At 38.5% G+C, this 22,572-nt stretch overlaps 1 protein-coding gene across 1 annotated transcript; it reads right to left on the bottom strand.

The window, feature by feature from the left end:
* Positions 1–2,152: 2,152 nt before the first annotated feature.
* Positions 2,153–4,291, bottom strand: LOC107795454 (putative UDP-glucosyl transferase 73B6). The gene has a single exon (XM_016618096.2). The coding sequence runs from the start codon at positions 4,027–4,029 to the stop codon at positions 2,494–2,496; it is 1,536 nt and encodes a 511-aa protein (XP_016473582.1). The 5' UTR covers positions 4,030–4,291; the 3' UTR covers positions 2,153–2,493.
* Positions 4,292–22,572: the final 18,281 nt, after the last annotated feature.

Below are 22,572 nucleotides of genomic sequence, written 5' to 3'. Positions count from 1 at the left end.
TATATAAAGTCAGCTCCAGGCAAATGATTACTATTCGAGGATCGAGGCCACGAGCAGATTGTTAGGTACACAGATGCTGATTGGGTAGGATCACCTTCTGATAGGCAATCTACATATGGATATTGTGTTCTAGTATGAGGTAATTTGGTCTCGTGGAAGAGCAAGAAACAAAATGTAGTTGCTCGATCTAGCGCCGGAGTGGAATATCGGGCCATGGCTATGGCAACGTGTGAGTTAGTTTGGGTCAAGCAGTTGCTCAAGAAGTTAAAGTTCGGAGAAATCAGCAGGATGGAACTAGTGTGTGATAACCAAGCTGCTCTTCATATTGCGTCAAATTCGGTGTTCCACGAGAGGACTAAACACATTGAGATCGACTGTCACTTTGTCAGAGAAAAAATACTTTTAGGAGATATTGTTACAAAATTTGTAAAGTCGAATGATCAACTAGCAGATATTTTCACTAAGTCTCTTACTGGTTCTCGTATTAGTTACATGTGTAACAAGCTCGGTACATATGATGTGTATGCACCGGCTTGAGGGAGAGTGTTAGATATGTACATAATGTAGTCTTGTCCCACATTAGAATATGAGTAGTATGTCCTTGTTAGTATAACTATAAATAAGGACCTCTTGTATTGTATTAACACAATATCAATATATCATATTTTCTCCCGTGCCTTCTCACAGACCATAATACGCCTACAATACCCAAAATCACGTCGACTCTCGGAGTGCTCCAAATCACCCAATACAATGTCTCCGTACCCCTCCTCATTCAGAAGTTTATGAAAGTAAGTCAGTCTAGCACTACAGATTGCATTTTACATAGAAAAGCTCCAATATCTTCAACTCCCAGCCATAAAAGTCCTTCCTAAATTGAAAATTCCATCCTGCCATACTAAAGCAATCAGCCAGCAATATATCAGAAAGATTCACCAGCCTATATAAGACTGGAAATTGATCCTTTAGCAGCCCTTCTCCAACCCAATTATCATTCCATAGCCTAATTCTTTTTTCATCTCCCACTGTCAAGACAGTATACTTAGCAAAGTCTTCCCAAAGGTTGGCAATTTGTCTCCAAATAGACAAAAACCTTCTCTACCATATTTGATTGCAACGACATTTCTCCGGGTTCCTTACTGTAAAACAAAAATTCAGAAGATTAATTTTCTTTCTCTGTCCCAATTTTGGTGTCACGACTACAAAGGTAATGTTTTATATTAGTATATTTATGTTAAAGTGGGTTAAAAATGGAGATAAATTGAATTTCTTGAAGAATTTTAATAATGTTTAGAATAAAGATAAGTTTAAAAGTAAAACTTTTTATGTGAATGGTAGGTGTTAATGAATGTTCTCTATTTTTGGGATAGTGGCAACGTGGAATGAACCTATAATAAGACGGTTAAATCCAGACGTAGAAGTAGTATATATCCTATTCTATTGGGAAATTTCATTTGATGTTATATGAGACAAATGGTGATCTCTGACGCTTGTTTAAACTTCAACATTTTCTTTACTATTCTTGTGTTGCCCACATCTTTCCCTTCTCACTGGGCAGTAAATTTTACTTTTACTCTTAATTATTGTCTCCATGTTGGAACAATGTAACTAGGGAAAAACTCATTTAGTTTGTGTAAGAATGATTATTAATAAATACTGCTTGTATTCTCTTTGGTGTTCTTTTATTTCATTTTATTATACTTTTTTGGTGGAAGAAAGATTATCTTAATATCAACCATCAAAAGAACAAAAGAAAGTTATCTTTATATGAAAGAAGCATTTCAAATTCATGTAAAATGGAGAACAGCAAATTCATCCTTTTTTTTTTTTGCTGACCTGGATTAGTTGTTTCCTCTTGCCTTTTCATTCTTCTGTACTAAATTGTAGGAACTAGGAAGTGTGATTTTTTTTTTTTGTTTGTATGGCGCAGTTCTAGTTGTATCTGCATGGTAGAGGTTTACTCATGGCCATTTGATAGCATAGGTTTGGTGAATTAAATTGTAGATAGATAACTCTGTTTTTCTTTTCCTCCTTTAGTTTTCCTGAAATAAGATTGGTGCAACCGTTCAGAGAGGTTGTCTTTTGTTGTTTCTCTTCTTCCTGGGATATTATACGTTTCAATGTGGTTGATGATTAAGGAAAATAGTTCCCCTTGAGGGAAAACAAAAAATAAAATAAAAATGAAAGGATCGCTGTGACACTTTTTTCCTGGTCTTGCCTCTTTTTTATTTTTTCTCAAACTTAGTAGGCTTCTTAGCTTGTATAATCACATAGGTGAAACAAAACATGTATGGAGGATCTCAAACTTGTTCACTTATTACTGAGTTTGTCTAACCTCTTTACTGTCATAAAGTCCAACTTACAGTCTCATGCATTACCAAAATCCTAAGAACTGGGATTCGGATATTTCCCTTTATTCAGGTGTATCTATTTTGTGCTTCTCTCTGTTCTATTTGGAAATGGAAGTGCTGTCCAATCATGTAGCTTTCCACATTATTTGCTTATGAGCTGAATAAATGACTTCAAAGAGCACATTGAACTCTCCGGATAATCACTCTGGAATATGGATCTTAATGCCATTGCTTGCTTATGAACCCCTTCATCTTTCATCATCTTGTCGATTCCTTGAACTATGTCATCTTTCTTCACCATCTCTCCCGGGTCATCACTGAGTAAAATCATATGTCCCATTTTCAAGTAATTTGCTACCAATTTGGCATCATGGAATTGGTCACCCCTGATTGGCCATGCCAAAATTGGGATGCCACGTCCTATTGCTTCCATTGTTGAGTTCCATCCACAATGCGATAGAAACCCACCAGTTGAAGGATGGCTTAGAATCAACAACTGCGGTGCCCATCCCCTTATTATCAACCCTTTATTCCCTATTCTTTCATCCAATACATTTGGGTAGTATCCTTCTTCTTGTTGATCGTCTCCAAAGAGAACTGGAGGTGGACCGGGTCGACCTGAACCGGCCTGAATAACCCAAATAAAAGGATGGTTTGATGCCTCTAATGCATCAGCCAGTTGAGCATATTCTACCAAGCTAGGTCCAACTTCACTACCAAAAGACACATAAATCACTGATCCCTGAGGTTTTGAGTTCAACCATTGCATCACCTTCTCTTCTGTAAAATTGGATTGTCTGTTTGACCTGACTTCATGATCATGTAGTACTGAACTAGTTGACTTCCAATACGTTTCTGGCAACAACGGGCCTACACCCCATAGTGGCTTTTCAATTTGGTTGGCCACATAATCAATGAATGGACCCTCAAGATCATGACAGGTATTGATCAACAACGCAATAGAACCCTCCACCTCATCCAACCATCGTGGCTTTTGACCTGGTTTTGGAGGCCCATCTTCTACCCCACCTGGTGGTCCTGATGGTTCATTTTGTCTATTTGGACCACCACCACGATGATGACCTGGTCCATGACGGTTTCGCTTGATATCAGAGTAACTCAGAGCCATACTTTCAGGCAACCCGGGAAGAATCCGAATCTCACCCGGTTTCACCTCATCCGCATGGTTCTTCCAGGCTGCAAACTCCATTGCAGCAGCACATGCACCAGAAGTGAAGAAAGAGACAAAGGGTATCTCATATTTCAGGAAAATTTCCTTACTCCAGCTCATCATAACGTCTACCGCGGCACATATAGGTCGGGTCTGACCCGACCCGTTGCGTCTTTCCGATAGAAAGGTATCAATCCCCTGTCCTAACTGCTGATGGTGATGCGAAAAGGGCCCATGCATGAAACCATGTCCTTTTTGTTTTGGTGGCAAAGCTGGTAATTCTACTGCCTTGTGTAGTGGTGGTGGAGTTGATGTAGCTGAAATCTCAACTACTTGAATTAAAGAATGATGACGAAGATGTGGTGGAATGGAGGAGGAGAGGTGGGAGGGAATGATAAGGGTGACTTTAAAGTTGAAAGATGTGAACTTTTTGCAGAGTTCCATGCAGGGGAAGAGATGACCTTGACCGTAAAATGGGAGCACCAAGATATCTCCAATGGCTTCCATGTCTTTTCAAATAATTGGATTACACTTTGATCAAATTATTCCATGTATATATAGAAATATAGAGATGGAATTCTACGTGTGAAATGTGAACATCGAATGTGTAAGAAAAGTGGAGAGAACTTGGACATCAAGTAATAAATGGAGCTGAAAAGGACAGAGTGTAGCAAGTAGTAGTAGTAGCGTCTTAGCAATGTTGAGTAGTAGTAATTAATTAGCAGAAGAAGCTAAGAGTGATGTAAAGCAAAGGTATCCACATTTTTAGTCTTCCATATTTGGGGGGGGGGGGGGGGGGTTCTCTTTTAGATTTTCGTGATTGTTCTGTTTTTTAATAAACATCTAATACAGTGGAACCTTTATAGAAAGTCATGGCATTGATCAGGAGGAAGATACAGGACCACTTTCTCTTTACAAGAATGAGACAGTAATCTTCCTCAAATATCTTGGATGAGTTATATTCAGCATTTTTTTAGTCAAAATATATGTACAAATAATTACCAGGTAATACAATTATATGTGCCGGAGTACAAATTTATTACATCATCTTAAGAAAAACATATGGCTAATAATCTCGAAAATAAAACCTTACATTATTTCGCATACAATTCAATCTTATAACGAAATTGAGATTTGAAGAAAATTTAAGCAAAGTGTTTATAAATGTGAACATATATGTTTATGTTTCCCATGAGAAGTTGTCAACTGAGAAATTACCATCCAACTAAATGCCAAGATTTTCTTATAAAGTCAGGCAACTGCATATTGATGTTCTGTTTAAATAGTCATAAAAATGGTGTAAGGAAGCTAAGACATATTGACTTAAGGATTAAGGAAGCGGCCATTTTGGCATCTAAGTATACTTGTGGACACCTAATCTTTAATTCGTTTCACTTGCATTTACAAGATTGGCCTTAGAAACTAGTCTAATGGATAATTTTGCTTTTAGTGCTTACTAGTATTAATACCCGCGCGATGTGCGGACACAAATATCAAATTATGATTTGGATTATATGCAAATTACCTTAAAATTTAAACCTTCCAGATAATTTTACAGATAATCATTAGATATCAATTAAGAAGCAGGACATGAAACTGTTTCTCATATCTCGTAGTAGATAACATATTTTCTTTTTTCATATTTGTAACAACCCAACCCCTTAATTTTATGGTTAATATTAAAGAATACTAAACATATCACGTTATGTTTTAATATTGTGATTTGTTCGAGCACATTAGATCATATTGTTTTAACCAAAATTTTTACTATTACACTATGATTCACCTCAAATTCAAATAAGTTTATTCTTCTATTTCATTCAATAAAAAATCTCTCGTTGTTCTTTGCTTATAATTATTGCAGTATTCATTACTTAGTATTGTTATATTGTCATGTGATCTTTTATTAGCTTACGAATTGACTTAGTATCTTACTTATTACTCTTTTGATAATCATATATAAATATATATTTTTTATTCCTAAATTTATTGTATTTTTATACTTGTATCCTCTTTCTCAGAACTCTTTCGTTATTTAAAATCAATAATATTTTTGAGTATTATTTAATTTACGTATTATTAAATTAATCCAAAGTATAAATATTCTCACTCTCCATTTTTCACTCAGATACCAATATTATAAATTTATTTTGTATTTTTAAAAATTTATTTAATCATAGAAAAAAAATTCTTAATTTTTTGACCACGTTATTTCTAAATATTGTAATAATATTTTTACTGCCATTTTAATTCTTTACGTAATATTTTCAAAAAAAAATCTCATCTCAAATTCAAATAATTCTTATCATTTTATTTTCTAAACTGGACATTTTCAAATAATTATGCTATGCATTTAAAGTTAACCTAACACACCCTATTCAAATATTAATTGTAAAAAAAAAATCTAATTGCTGCAACAATTTTTCCACTATCATTTTAAGAAATATTTATTTATGTATAAAATTTTCGTTTATCCGATTGTTCAACATTAATATAACCTTATTATTCTTGTTATTAAATATATATTTTAATTTCTATTTAATTCTTTTGTTACCTTATAAATAATATTTTTGTTTATGTAAAAAAAATTTGCTACTTGAAATTTTTTTAATTGTTAAAGTCATCAAATCCTTAAAATCTTAAGTAAATTTATTCACTTTATTTATATTTTAACTTATCCCAAAGTGTAAATAGTTATCTGATATTTCAATCTACGTCTTTCCATATTTTTTTAGTATTTTTTTATTATGACTTTTAGTTATTCTTTTACTTCCATATTTTTAGCTAATATAGAAGGAAAATTGATGATCGGATATGGATATAGATATTAATTAAATTATTTTTTAAATTTTGTCTTAAATGTTTCAAGTGAAATTTTCTCAATACGCCAGGCTTAACCTTATACTTCATTACCCTCCTTTTAATATAATATAGATTACTTGGTTGGGGTAACCTTGCAGCATAAGGGTTAAAACTCTTCCTTTCCTATGCTTTTACTAGATTAAGACTCAGACTAATTAATATATTAGCATTGCAAGGGTAGGAATATTCATAGTAAAAAATTATAATACTAAGAAGATTTTTTCTCTGTAATATATTTTAAGAGTATAATTAACTTTACAGCAAAGTCGCCTTGCAACTATTAAAGTTAGTAGATTTTTTTGACTATGATTTGTACATCGTTGGTACACATGACTTCACTTTCCTATCCTCTTTATTATACTATATTGAAAGCTGAGGTACCGGTTACCAATACGCACAAGTTAAAATAAACAGTATTTAGACAATTTTGGATAGATCTCAACCAGGCTTGAACTGCTTTGTTCGATTTTCTGGTCCAGGAGGCATCAAAGAGAAGAAAAGGGAAGTTAGTTTAAATGAAAATTCGTGTAACTTATTTGCTCGTCTTATTGGTCAAATTAATTTGAGGTTGAATACCAATTACTTCTATTACTATATCATTGCATTGCGCATGTGATGTAGTATTTTTTTTTTCTTTCATTGATTTTTCATCCTATCAAATTAATGCTTTTCTTTTCCCTGAATGTGAAAAATACTAGGAAAACATTACACATAAAAAGGGATAGATTAGTTCTTGTTAACGGTTGTTACTTGAATTTGGATGAAATGGAAGAAATTAGGCCACAATAAGAAAAATATATCCTTCACCAGAAAAAGATTAAAAAAAAGATTTGCATCCAAAATCCAAATCCATTCGATTTAGCAGAATTGTTTAATTCTTCAATCTGGGAACACCAAATAAGAAAAAATGAAAAAGAAAGAAAAACCATAGGCAACCATCATACTTAGGGATATCGGTCATTTTGAACTTTTGGGAGGAGGGGACGGACAATATTATATGAGGTTAGAAGTCACGGACAATATTATATGAGGTTAGAAGTCTTAATTCTTTCTAGGTTTCTTTGCACTGATTCCTGCCATTGGATGTAATTTTCTATTTTTTTTCCGAAAACAAATCAGCGATTGAGATCTGTTGGTATTTTACTTGATTAATGTAAAATCTATTCTCTCAACTAGCTGCGCTTCTAATATTGATATGCATTAGTTCTAATTTTTGGCTAACAGAGATGGATTATTACTTTCGGAATGAATAAAAAGGACCAAAAAGAAGATTTCAATATGTTTTCCTCTTGAACAATGCAATGTTTTTATTGCTTTGGCGTAACATAATAATCTGAAAAAAAATATTCAGAGAATGACACCTTCAGACATGAGAGTCTCAGAGGAACTTAACTAATTGTTTAGGCATGATGATCAATAATTCTGACCCCCGTGGTAAATATGGTAACATGATCTCGTGGGTCAGTAGTCCCATCATATATATATTAAAGGAATAAAGTTATCATATATATAAGCATTATGCTTAAGCCAAGTGACAAGCTATTAAAAAGCCACTTGGAAATATTAAGAAGAGTTTATAGGGATATTGTAAATAAGGAAAATCGGTTAAGAACTATATATGCAACCCCATTTACCAAATTAAATCTTTTATTATTCAATTCTATTTTGAATCTTATATGACAATCTTAAATTCAATTTTGTTATAGATCTTTAATTATTTCAATTCCGTTTAGGCTCCCTCATTAGAGTAAATATTATCAGTTGAAAAGAGAGGTTGAGATAGATTTTGACTCTTATATGACTCAACTTTGATTTAACTTGAATACAGTATCTTGCATGTACGTATCTTTTTTTAAATTGGTATTTGATTAATCATCTATATTATAAGAATTTATCCAATACGTTAAATACAAATAATTTTATTTTTTATATTAAATAATAACGTTACTGTCTGGGCCTTAAAACCTCCTTTTAGAAATGAATTCCGTATTCCGAGGCCTTAAAACCTCCTTTGCGTGCACTGTCTGGGCGTGTATCCGAAAAGCCATTATGTGAAAATCTGTGAAAAATGATGACTTTTGCATTTAAAATGAATTTAGGTTGACTTCGGTCAATATTTTGGGTAAACGGACCCGGACCCATAAATATGGGACTTGGGCATATGCCCGGAATTGAATTCCGAGGTCCCAAGCCCGAGAAATGAATTTTTAAAGAAAATTATTTTCTGGAATATATATGAGCTTTTGGAAATGAAATATGTTTGAAATTGATGGTATCATGCCCGTATTTTGGTTCCGGAGTCCGGTACTAGTCTTATATATGATTTAAGTTGAGCCTGTAAAATTTGGTAAGAAACGAACTTGAAATGACGTGATTCAGAACCTTAGTTGTAAAAAGTTAAAACTTTGAAAAGTTCATGAGATTTCCTTTGATTTTGATGGTAAATTCATAGTTATTGATGTTATTTTGAGGATTTGATTGCACGAGCAAGTCCGTATGATGTTTTTAGGTTGGTATGCATGTTTGGTTGGGAGCCCTGAGGGCTCTGGTGAGTTTTGGATAGGTCATAGAGTGAAATTTGCACTTAAGAATTTCTGGTATGTGTAAGCACGTGATTTTTGCTTCACGGACAATCACTCCAAAAGAAATAAAAAATAATTGCAAATGGCCTCGCCGTACAAATTTTCAATTTTTACGTGACATGTGCTGGTAGTCATTTATGTTTCTATCTATTTTTCATTGAATCTTATCGAACAAAATACAAAAATATGTATGCCGTGTGTAATTGAGCCATAATCCGGTCATTAAAAGAAAATTCACAAAAATATGCATCTTTTATTCTAGGCTGTGATTTAACCATGTTAAAATTTTAATATGTGTTTGATAATTGTCTTAGGTGTTGATTAATGGGTGTTTTAAATTCATTTTTTTATTTAGTTGTATTTTAAAATTAAAAAAAAAGAGCGAAGAAATCTGTTTGGGCCAAGAAATGAAACCAAAAAATAGGCCCAAACCAATTAAATTTGACCTAGTCCAAACCAGGCCTCAGGCAAACCCCCCAAACAACGCCGTATAAAGGCGTTTGATCTGAACCGTCCGTCCAGGCCAATCCAACGGCCTAGGACCCCCTTTAGTAACCCGTTTCCAAACCCGACCCAGTAACCGGCTCAACCAAACCCCTCACTTAAACCAAACGACCCCGTTTCTATACCAAACGACCCCGTCCCGTCCCTCACCAGCGGATCCAAGCCGTTGAGATCATCTGATCTAACGGCCCAGATCTAATCCCCTAGATCATATATAAGCCTCCCATCACACCCCACGCCCCCATCCAAGCACCCCCTTCAGTCGTCTTCCTCACCAGACCCCGAACCCCATGAAACCCTAGCAGCCGCCCTGGTGCCCTTTGAGCATAAATCCGGCGGCCAGGACGCCGACGACTCCCCCTTTAACACCCCCGATACATCCAACCACCCTGAACACGAGTCCACCAACCATGTACCTCGAATCATACTCCATCGTCTCGAATCTTGATTTGAAGATTCGAGACTAAACCCCGATCTACACCAAATCAACCCAAACTCACACTGGACAACCCCCTGACCTCCCTCGTGACCAAACCAAGCTTGGTTTGGTCCGAATCTACCCACAAATCCTCAAATCCCAAATCTAAAGATTCAAACCCTATAACACAAGAACCTGGGGAATCCGACCTGTTTCATAGAGGGTTTTGGGTCCAATAGACTTTAATCAAGGTGTTCTCGGTTGAGAACACCCCGATTAAAGTTTGTTCGGGCTCAAATGGTCAAAACTGGTTCAGACCTGGCCCGTTCTTAGTTAAGCATTCAGTAAGTTTTCTTTTTCTTTTCAGTTTTGTTTAAGTATTGTCTGAATTTGTTAAGCATGTTTTGTTGTAGTTGTTTGGTGTTTCTAATATTTTTTTTTCAATTTTCTTCCGTCTTTGTAAAGACCTTTTATTTGGTCATTTGTTCTTCTGTGTATATGTGAATACGTCTTGTGATATATATGCTCGATGAGATTAGTCGTCGAATAGATAGTTCGCATGGCCTCCCAGTGATTGTGCAAAGTTGTCTGAAGCCATTCGGGACCCTTACGTGTTGTTTATGTGATCGACTAGTTATTTCTTGTTATAATTAGTATGGTCGATTTGATAAACGTCGTCGATTAGCTTCCTATAACTGAAGGTTCAAATATTCTAATTCATACAACTTCACATGAGTGAACGAACTTGTTGTTGTTAATTGATTGCTTGACATTGTTTGAAAATAGTTTGTAACTGCATTATAAACAACTAAAAGACTCAGGCTAGGGCAGTTTTTGAATTTGAACTTTCAGAAGTTCAAAATGCTTTGATGCTGCAATGGTTTAGGACAGTAATAATCAAGATTTAACAAGGGTAGTTTGGGGTTTGAAAAGAACAGAAAAGCTTAGTTTAAGTGAACTGACAAATAGAATACTGAATTAGGATTAAACTAATGTAATAGTGGGGAGCCAAACTTGGTAGCATGGGGTTGATTGAACAAAAAAGGGGTGCCCATGCTTTTGGGCAGAAAATACAGGCTAAAGGCCTGTCGAATGGATGGGCATGGGGGAATACTTTTAGTTTAAAAAGAAGTTATGGGCAGAAAGGAGGAAAAGGGGTTGAAGGCAGCTTAGTGCTTGCCATTTCTGCCTATAAATAGGACTGTTTCATAACATAAAAGGGGCTGGACATTTTTTAGTCTTCAGAGAGGTTTTAAGTTGGAAAAACTGAAAGAAAGAAAGAAAAAAGAAAATATCAGAATATTGTAACCAAACATTGTCTGAAAACTACATAAGAGTTCAAGTTGGTCAAGCTGTCTTTGGCCATTGCTGTTGGTTATCTGCCGAGCTGTTTGTGATTGTTGAACTGTTGGTGCTGTTACATTGAATACTCTGTTTTTCCGCTGGATTCATTGTTCTGTTTCTGGGTTTGTTTGTTTGTTTGCTCGACCACTTGTGAGCTTCATCATTGTTGGCGGGTTGTTGTTGATGTGTTGTTGTTGTGTATCTGTTGTTGCTGTGTTTGTTGCATACCACTCAGCTGATCATTCTCCTTCTTCTTTTGCTTGGCTATTACCAGGTACACGATTAATACACTGTCAATGTAACTTGAAAGTTGAGCATGGATACAAAAAAGAAGAGTTGAAGATGTTTATTTCATACGTAGACTGTTATATGGAATATCATTGTAATGCATAATAGTTTACATTTCTGTTTGGATACTGGCATTAACCCTCATACTTAGCGAAAATGACAATTGTAGGGTAACTTGATATTTTAGTATGTGTGTAGGTTGATAGATAAAAGGTTTGACAGTATACTAGGTTGTAGCTCAGAAACTAGTTATGTCTGTGATTAACATGACCATGAATGCATGAAAGCTGCCAACCATTAGTTAATCTTCTTCCCCTTTGATCAACTGCCTTGTTATAACTGATAAACTAACATCTTAGAACAAAAAACCAGTTCAGGGCCTCAACCCCACGAAGGTCGAGCCCAAGTCGAAACGGGCTAAGCAGGCCTTCACCGGAAATCACTGGCTCAGGCCTGGCAAATCCCGCATAAGCTGGTTTTGGGCCCATGAGGCCCAATTGCTCGCCCATGGGTGTGGCCCTGTTTCTGATTTTTGTTTGAAAAAGCATTCGGAATCCTGCTGTAAATAACTGTAAACATGTAATTAACTAGGGCTATTTCTGCTTTCAACTGGTAGAGACAGCTATAGGATACCCTTTAAAATAAAAAGATGAGATGAGCCTCGACAAATAAAGAACGCACAAGCTGCGGGGCCCTCGTCAAATGTATATGTCAAAGCATTCAGTTTCCGGGGCGGACCGTTTAGCAAAACTCCACGGCCCTACCAAAAATAACAATACGTTAGTCGCTTTAGGCGCGTATCTTAATAATCTTACCTTCTTAAACTCGGGTGCGCATTTCATGCGACCCGTATCCAAATCCCAAAACATCAAATGAAACGTGTTCCGGATTGTGGGTGCATGTCATGTGACGCAGTCCAAAGACGTGTTTTAAGCGATGTTCACATTTCTTTTAAAAACAATAATAATAAAGCGGTTAAAAGATAAAATTTGCACATAAGTTCATATTTGTATAAAATCAGATAATCAAGCCGAATATAACAGTTGAGCGACCGTGCTAGAACCACGGAACTCGGGAATGCCTAACACCTTCTCCCGGGTTAACAAAATTCCTTATCCGGATTTCTGGTATGCAGACTGTAATATGGAGTCATTCTTTTCCTCGATTCGGGATTAAAATTGGTGACTTGGGGCACCCTAAATCTCCCAAGTGGCGACTCTGAAATAAATAAACAAATCCCGTTTCGATTGTCCTTTAATTGGAAAAAACTCTCTTGTACCCTCTCGGGTACGGAAAAAGGAGGTGTGACAGCTCTGGCGACTCTGCTGGGGACAAAACCCAGAACCACTGGTTCAGGGTTAGAAATCGAGCTTAGAATAAATTGTTATGTTCAGCTTTATCTGATTTTGTTACATGATATGTGCTTAATGTGCTAATTGGTTGCCTTTTACCGCTTTGATATTACGTGAACTGTATATAACTGTGCCGAAACCCCTATCCTTCCTGAGTCTTCTAAATCATGAAGAAGGGTGTACTTCGTACGACTTCTTTTCTGTATAGTGTCCAATCCCAATTTAGAACGAGGTTCGGACAAGTTGCTAAGCCGGTGAAGCTTCTGTATTCCCGGTACGCTGCCCCCCCTCGGTTCGAGCTGTCCGCTCGGGTAAGCCAGGTCTAGAACAAACACCCAGGTTTTGAACCTAGAATAACTCAGCTTCATGCCGGATCCCTAGTAGGAACGCTTGTTTGCATCATGTGCATTCTTGACTTAGGGGACTCAACACAGGGGTTGGGTCCGTCTAGGAATAGCAACCTGGAACAGAAAAGGCCATCCTGACGCATCCTGCTCACTACTTGTGCATTTATTTGCTTCGAACATGCATGATGACCGGTTTTGGATGTTGGGAAATTTTTACAAAAAAAATTGACAAAGTTCAAATAGAAGAGAAAATGGGTATATTTTATTTTAATAGTTTGTTTTACTAAAAACAAAGGAAAGAGAAAAGAGAAAATAGCAAGCTAAGAATGAGGAATGAGTTTTTATTTTAATTTACTTTATTTTCAAAGTATATATGTATATATATATATACACATGTATATATATGCTCAAAGATTTTTTGGAACCAAAATAAAGATTTTTGCTGTCGCCTAAAAACACCTTAATAAATGTGCAGGATGAGCACAGAGCAAAATGAACCGTTCTCGGCCCTCAGCGAGGTCCCTCTACAACTCCACATGTGGTGGAATGACTTGGAAGCCGATGGCAAAGAGATAGCGGAAAGAGTATTGGGAGGTTTTGTCGATTTGCTGAGTGTTAGGCCAAGGACAGATATTCTTGAAGCTCTCATACCATTTTGGGACCCAACCCGCAATGTATTCCGTTTCGCTGACTTTGAACTTTCACCAACACTGGAGGAAGTCGCCGGATATGCAGGATTGAGTGGGAGGTTAAGAGGGCAATACCTACTTTCGCCAAGGCCGGTATCTCCGCATGCGTTTCTGGATCTGCTAAGCATCAGTCGAAAGATACAACATGATGATTTATCGAGAGGATGTTGTGATCTCCATTTTTTGTATCAGCGGTACGGAACTCCGCAAGGTTTCGAGGAACCAAACCTTGGACTAACTCATGGCGGGAACAGAAACAAATGGGAAGCAAGACGTACTTTGGCTTTCATCACGGCATTCTTGGGAGTCATGGTCTGTCCAAGGAAAGATAAAAAGATAGAGATAGGCCTTGTAGGGATGGCCGACGTTGCAATCAAAAGAACCGACAGCACTGTGGTTCCTTTGATTTTGTCCGAAGTCTACCGAGCTTTGACTATATGCCGAGAAGGAGGCAAGTTCTTTCAAGGTTGCAATCTGTTACTTCAGCTATGGATGCAAGAACACCTCCATCACCGAGTAGGATACATGAACCACGGGTTGACCGAGAGGAATTGTATCAGCAGCTTCGAGAAGCGCATGACAGGCGCCAGATTTCCTGAAGGTGTCGAAGCATGGTTACACGGTTAAGGTCAACAACAGCTGACCAAATTGAATGGGCATTCGGTTGGTTGATTGATACTGAGGTGATCTACATGTCGGCTGAAGAATGTCATGTTCTCTTAATGGGACTTCGCAACATCCAGCCATATGCTCCTCATCGGGTATTACGACAGCTGGGCAGGTTTCAAGTAATCCCTACTGACAAAGATCTGAGCAAGCATGCATTGGAGCTGAGCCCGAGAGTCATATTTCCCGAGGGGAAGATTAGAAAGCTGTGGCACGAATGTAGATTCTTGGAACCCAAGACCATGGTGCGAGAACTAGCTAAAAGTGAGGTAGACCCAAAGTATGATGCTTGGTTCGAAAGAAGGTTTCAGATTCGGCAAAGACCTGCTAAAAGAGCCCACGTTCAACAATTCACAGATGATTCGCAGGAGCAATGAGGATGGTTAAAAAGGGAGGAAGGTTACCGGGTTGAAATCGGGAAACTAAAACAACAAGTTGAAAGGCTTGTGTTTGAGAACAACGTGCAAGTCGCCTCGGAGCAGGTTGAAAGAAACAAGCTAGCCCAAGAGAACCAGACCCTGAAGGCCCACCTTCGCCAAGCCAGTAAGAGTAACATTGACCGACAGAAGCGTCGCTCCGACGAAATATTGATAGCAAGTTTGAGAAACCAGGTCATCCAAAGCCAAGAAGAATTAGAACAATCAGAAGCTTGCATAGCAAGGATGAAGGTCAAATGGGCAAAAGGTACAATAGCCCGGAGGCAGCGTCTGCAACAGGTCATAAGGGATTATGAGATGAGCATCGGGATATTAAGGAAGACGAACTCCACTCTTCATGATCAAATCATCAAACAAGCACGAGATGCCCAGGCCGACAGAAGACATTGTTACGATGCAATGGCCTGCATGGAAAGACAAATGGAGTTGTTCCAGGATCGACTTGCCGACAATGCTCAGGTACTGGGATTGAAGAATCGACAAATCAGGCAATTGTTCATTGAAAGGAACAACATTCGAGGAAGGATCGACGAAATTGGGCATTACATCTACATGAAATGCCTAGCATGTGAGCAAATACCTCGGAAGACCCTCCTTGTTTCCATCATGGGCTGCGTCCACCGGATTATGAACGAGTTGAAGAGCTTGCAGAGGGACCTCACACCAAGGACCGCGGAAGGGCCGAATGATGCCTCGTGGGCCCCTAAGTTGGAAAATTAATCTTTGGTCGAGTCCTGTTTATTTGGCTTTGTTGCTTTCCCATATGTTGTTTTCTTTTTTTTAGTCAAACCGGGTTAAGGATTGTGGAGTCTGTACTATTGTTGTTCCTTGTTTGAAGTAATTTGTAATAGCAAAATTTTGAGAATGAATTTAATGATTCCAAAAGAATTTTGGGTTTCTTTACTTTATGGCAGAACTACGCCTGGTCTGATTCGCGCGGGGACGTGATACATAGGCAATCCCCATAAGATTCGACCGCTTTAATAAAGAAAGAAAAGAAATACAAAAATAAAATAAAATACAGGGTTTCCCAAAGTACTGTAAAAAGGGACAAATGAGCAAGCCGGGATGATGCATGTTGTTTGAAGCAAAGCATGTAGAAACGGTTAACTGCCTAGGAGCATTGCATCCTCTATGTGTTATGATCAAATCTGTTAAGCTCTAACGCTAACAAAGTTTGTTGTTGTCTGAAACCAGACAGTTAGTTGTTAAAGAATTCTGGCAACACACTCTTACCAAACCAGATCCAAAGGACCAGTAGCAACAAGCATGACTACTTCAGAGAATAGTAATGAGGAAGAAAGGCCGATGAGCCAGTTGTTAAAAGAAGCGATGGAAAAGATTGAAAGGATGGGACTAGAGATGAATGCAATGCAGCTGGCTCTAGCCAAAGCACAAAAGAGCCCTGAGCCACTGGGGCACATGCCGGAATACCCTCACTCCGGCCCTTCAACAAGCCTCCCGAATCCCCGTTATCATCAGGAAAGAAGCCCACATGATTCCCAAGCTCCACCACCCCATCAACCTCTCCCAACACCAAATATTCCCACTTTTGTGGGACCCACATCAGCCACCCTGCAAAGAACGACCAGTGAGCCATTGTTTCAGGCTCACGATACGCAATACTATCCCTCTAAGCCCACATTCCATGCCCCCGAACCACAGGCCTACAACCCGCACTTGGAGGTACCGGCAGAGATTGAAAAGCCGGTTAAAACCCCCGAACAGGATGAGGTATTGAGGAAGTTCAAAAGCCTGGAGCAGTCCTTCAGGAACCTGCACGGATTGGGCAACCAAGTCAGCGTGGCTTACAAAGATCTATGCCATTTCCCGGACGTCCAACTCCCGGATGGGTTCAAGATGCCTAAGTTTGATTTATATGAAGGGCACGGTGATCCCATGGCACATTTGCGGGGATTCTGTAGCAAAATGAGAGGGGCAGGCGGCAAAGATGAGCTGCTGATAGCTTATTTCGGCCAAAGTCTGAGCGGATCTGCACTAGAATGGTATACCAGGCAGGATTCCAGCAGATGGTACACTTGGGATGATCTGGCGCAGGCTTTCGCGGGTCATTTCCAATACAATCTCGAGATAGTCCCTGACCGTCTCACATTATTGAGGACCGGGAAGAAACCCGGGGAAAGTTTTCGCGAGTTCGGGTTCTGCTGGAGAGAGCAAGCGGCCAGAGTCGATCCTCCCATGAGAGAGGGAGAGATGGTGGACTATTTCTTGCAAACATTGGATCCAACCTACTTTGGTCACTTGGTGACGACGGTTGGAAAATCCTTCAACGAGGTGGTGAAGATAGGGGTCATGATAGAAGAGGGTCTGAGGTCTGACAAAATCCTGAATTACTCAGCACTCAAAGCAACGACCCAGGCTATTCAGAACGGCACATGAGGTGCGCTGAGAAGAAAGAAAGAAGAAATTGCCACGATCGAGGCAGGCAGTTGGTCCGGGTCTGACAAGCCACATTACAGCCAACCCAGACCTCACAGGTCAAACTACCCATACAACCCACCACATCACTACTATCCACCCCAAGAACCTCATTTCACCGTCCATCAAGCCCAGACATACACCCAACCTCCGGTTCGCCCACAATGGCGTGCGCCAGCTCCCCACAATACATACCCAACTCCACATAATACCTACCCACCACCACAAAATACCTACCCTCCACCGAGAGCATACAGGAACCCTCTAAGGACGGGTTTTCGAGGGAGTCAAGCTGCTAAAAATGATAGGCTGCAGAAACATCGCACCTTTGCTGAGCTGGGAGAGACTTATACCTCCGTATTCCACAAATTGAGACGGTTGGGTTTGGTGAGTCCTGTCGAACCCAGAGAGAAAAACCCCCCGCCCCAAAATGTGAACAGGTCAATAAGCTGTGAGTACTGCTCAGGAATGCTGGTAGATGAAACTGAAAAATGTTGGAGGCTGAAGCAGGCGATACAAGACCTCATCGATACTAACAAAATCGAGGTCCGGACGCCGGAGGCACCTAACATCAATCAGAACCCACTTCCAGTGCACCACGAGACTCACATGATCGAGTTAGTGTATAAGGGAGGAGAGTTGAGAAAACCCTCACAGACAGTGATGATGATCCAGGCCGCTCCGAAAGAAGGATCGACCAGTGGAGGAACGGGGGTACAGTCGTAGGGAGGAGGCGTCAAGCCGGTAGTGATATTGGGAAAGAGCCCATCTGCCATAACAAGCGAACCCGAGCCAAACAAATTGGTAATATCAGGGACTCCACCCACACCCGCAGTTGTGTTGAAAGGGGTATACAGGGATCTGGTCACCATAAAACCTGTGGTCCAGCTGCCGATGATTGATAGCAAGGCTGTGCCTTGGAAATACGAGAAAGCAGTGGTGATGTACAAGGGAAAACAAGTGGAGGAAGTTAGTTGTAAAGCACAAGGGCTGACTCGATCAGGACGGTGTTTTGCTCCGGTGGAGCTGAGAAGACCCAACCCAGCTACAACCAAGAAACCTGTGTCCGAAGAAGAGACCGAGGAGTTCCTGAGGAAGATGAAAGTGCAGGACTACTCCGTGGTCGAACAGCTGAGGAAAACACCGGCCCAGATCTCGCTGTTGTCATTACTAATCCATTCTGAGGAGCATCGTCGGGCCTTGATGAAGATATTGAACGAAGCTCACGTGCCCAACGAGATTTCTGTAAACCACCTGGAAACCATTGCCAACAAGATTTTCAAGGTGAATAGGGTAACATTCTCAGATGATGACCTGCCGATGGAAGGTACGGAGCATAATAAAGCTCTCTACCTATCTTTCAAATGTGAAAACTCGGTAGTTACTCGGGTATTGGTGGATAACGGTTCAAGTGCCAATATTTGTCCATTATCCACTCTGAACCAGTTAAAGATCGACCACGGAAGAATCTGCAAGAATAGCATCTGTGTCCGAGGATTTGACGGAAATGGGACAGCCACTGTAGGGGATGTTGTACTTGAATTGACCATCGGTCCAGTCCTATTCACCATGGAGTTCCAGGTGTTAGATGCCACAGTTTCTTACAACCTTCTGTTAGGATGACCGTGGATTCATGCAGCCAAAGTAGTGCCCTCCACCCTACATCAGATGGTGAAGTTCGAGTGGGATAGACAAGAGGTCGTACTGCACGGCGAGGACACGGCATGCACCATGGGTGGCGCCATTGTACCCTTTGTAAGCACGTGATTTTTGCCCAATATGAGAATTACTCCCAAAAAATTCAAAAATAAAATGATTTTTCTTTGATGTGCAATTTTGTGATATTTTGTGATATTTTGAAGAATTATTTGTATTTGTCTGTGCGTGTTTATTCGCTAAATTAATAAAAAATACAAAAATATGTCGCATTTTGCATATAGAATTTAATTCTACAATTGTTAGTAATTAAATTTGTTTTACAAAAATTAAAAATTACAAAAATAGGCATCGTTTGCATTTTTAGCATTTAATGTCCAAATATACAATTTTATGCTTAATTAATACTTAATTGTGCGTTAATTGTTATTGGGAGTTAATTTGCGCTTTTATAACTTAATTTAGTTCTTAATAATAGTTTAAGTATTTTTATAATTTAGTTTTAGAAAAAATAAAAGAAGAAAAGAGAGCGAAAATATAAAGAAAGTCGGAATTAGGCCTCTTCTTCAATTTCAAGCCATAGGCCCAAAAAATGGCCCAATCTTCCCTACGACCCAGTCCATTTCAAACTGGGTCGACCCAGTCCATAACCCAACTCCCCCTCTTCATTTTCATTTTTTCATTTTTACAAAACAAAAACAAAACAAAACAAAAGACAAAAACCAAAAACCCTAAAAAACCTAAAAAACACATCCGCCCCCTCCTCCATTTGCTTCTTCTTCTCGAAGCTTTCCTCACACCCCATCCATGGCTACCTCTCATAGCTCTCCTGTCGTCCACCACCCATCACGAGACCACCGCGAAACCACCAGTCCGACTCCCTCCCGGACACTCCCTCCATGGCTGCCCCTCTCCCAAACCTTCATCCCAAGCCTTGGCCAACCATGGATGCCTCCCCATACACAACACGCACACACGCAACAGCCCATCCATGGCTGCTGCTTCTTCGTCCTCCTCGTCGCACAACTCGCCATGGCCAGTCGACGCTCGTCGAGGCTCGTCGACGCTGCTCCTCCTCCTAGCTCCATAAACCAGTCGTAAAACCAGCTCCAGTTGCACGAAAATGTTGGCTCAAACCCGTCGCTTCATTTTCCTCACCCTCGTCGGAACTCGAGCAGCCGCTGCTGCGTTGTCCAAACTCAGTCACGTCCAAACAACCCCGTCGCGGCCAGCTGCTCCTGTTCTGCGAGCTTCATCTTCTCCGAGCTTCATCTGCTCCGAGCTGCTGCTCCGTTCCGTCGAGTTCGTCGTCATTTGGTCGAAGCTTCATCTTCTCCGAGCTGCTGCCTCACTTCATCTTTTTCATGCAAACAAACCAAACGCACCCAGCTGCTTTTGTTCTGCTCGCTGCTGCCCGCACCCTTAAGTCGGCGTTGCTTCTTAGATGTGTTCGTCGTCGTTTGGTCGAGTTTTGGTCGAGGCTCGTCGAAACAGTCCGTACATATTTCGTGTCGATCCGGTTAGTAGATTTTGAGTTTTATTTTGTCCGTATTTTGTTTTGATATTTTCGAATCTAAAATCGGCAAATGTTTGTTTTGTTCATGTCTATGGTTAGATATTTGATGTTTTGTTTTGTTCATGTTCATGTGTTGTTGTTAAATTAATTTTCAGATTAATTCGTTGGTTTTCATGTTTGGATTATTGTTTAAGTGAACATGTGTTAGTTTAATGTTTGTTAGATTCAAATTGAAATTTAATTAATTATCTCTTCAATTTGTCTCATGTTGTTATGTATTTTCCAGAAATTAGTAATGTTGTTTGAATCATTGAATCTGTCATGTTTTGTTGCTTAAAATAGATTCATTCATGTTCATACTTTGTTTGGATGATCTTGAATCCAAATTTTGTATAGTTTGATTTCTTGTTTACCATTTATGATTATTTCTTGAATTGTTCTCATAATCTTGTTTAAAGTTTAATATAAGAATTGTTTGTTGTAATGTTGTTAGAATTGATTTTAAGTTCAATATGATTGAATTTAGAAATCTTCATACTTTGTTTGTTGTTGTTGTTGAATCCGAAAATAGGATTGTTTGTTGCTAAAATATTGTTCAATCAAATTTTAGTTGTTCTTTGTTGTTCAATTTATGTTCATGTGATTTGTTGTTGAAATGTTGTTAAAATCGTGTTCATGTGATATTGTTGTTATGATGTTCATCCGTGTTCATATTGTTGTTAGAACATTGTTAGAAATTGATCATATTGTTTATATTTTGGTTAAGTTTGATTAATTGATGTGTTATAGCTGATGGGTAGTTTGGTAATTTGTAGTACGTTCAGGGGTAGTTTGGTAATTTCAGTAAGGTCGTGAGGGGTAGTTTAAGAATTGTACATTTTGTAAATTGTTTATTTGAAGCATGGGGGACAAAATAAAATGGGGTGGGTTGTGATATGGTTATTTAATATAAAGGGGGGACAAGATTTAATTTAAAGGGGAATCTTGCATTATTTTAAATGAAGCATGGGGGACAAAATATAATGGGGTGGTGTGATATGTTTATTTAATGTAATGGAGATGAGTGGAAAGATAATGGGTTGGGTAGAGAAAAAGTATGGATTTTAATTAATTGAAAGGTTTATGGGATGGGTTATAAGATGAAGTCTTGAACACAGACAATACAGAGAGAGAACAGAAATAGAGAGAGATACGAAAAAAAATACACACACAGATAGAGAGAAAAAACGGACAGAGAATAGAGATAGAGAAAAATACACAGATACAGATAGAGAGAAAAAAAAGGCTGAACATTTAAGAGAAAGAAAAATTTCGAAAAATATTTAAGCTTCCAAAATAAAAATAAAAGCTAAAAATCTTCTGTTTTTTTTTCTTTGTTTGAAATTAGTATCAATGGTTGTTGTTCATTCAAAGCTTAAAGCTTTTGTTTTTTGGGATTACTACTCCACCGGTCTGTTACTGGGTTGTTACTGTTGCTGGGCAGTTGTTGCTGTTACACTGTTATTACTGTTGCTGATTTTCATCTTCATTTTCTTTTGCTTCCAAATATCAGGTACATATCTTTAAAAATTATGTTGTGAAGAGCTTCAACATGGCAAGTAAATGAAGTTTGGAATTATAAGGATGTCTTCTACTCATTTAAATTTTATTAGTTTAAGTTTCAGTTTTGTTTTAGTTGGTTAATATAGTATTAAATCAATTGGTAGATTAGTTCTCTTTCTTAATAACAAATGGCTTAGTTATTTTAGGAACGCGATCAACTCATTTCTTTTAATATATGAAATAATGTCAATGATTTTTTACAAAATATAGAGTTAGTGTTTGCAAATATTCGCATAGGCAGAATATAAGAATTGGTTTATTTATCTCAAACCCAATCTTCGTAAGCAAAATTAACCAAACAATTATAATCTCGGACTAAAAACAAGTGGTGTAAAAGAAGGATGGGAT

This window comes from Nicotiana tabacum, chromosome 1, assembly GCF_000715075.1.
Source record: "Nicotiana tabacum cultivar K326 chromosome 1, ASM71507v2, whole genome shotgun sequence".
Lineage (NCBI taxonomy): Eukaryota > Viridiplantae > Streptophyta > Magnoliopsida > Solanales > Solanaceae > Nicotiana > Nicotiana tabacum.
This window is presented reverse-complemented; position numbering and strand designations above follow the sequence as displayed.

Excerpts from the sequence above, each read along its gene's own strand:
- LOC107795454 (XM_016618096.2), bottom strand. The coding sequence starts at position 4,029 with ATGGAAGCCATTGGAGATATCTTGGTGCTCCCATTTTACGGTCAAGGT.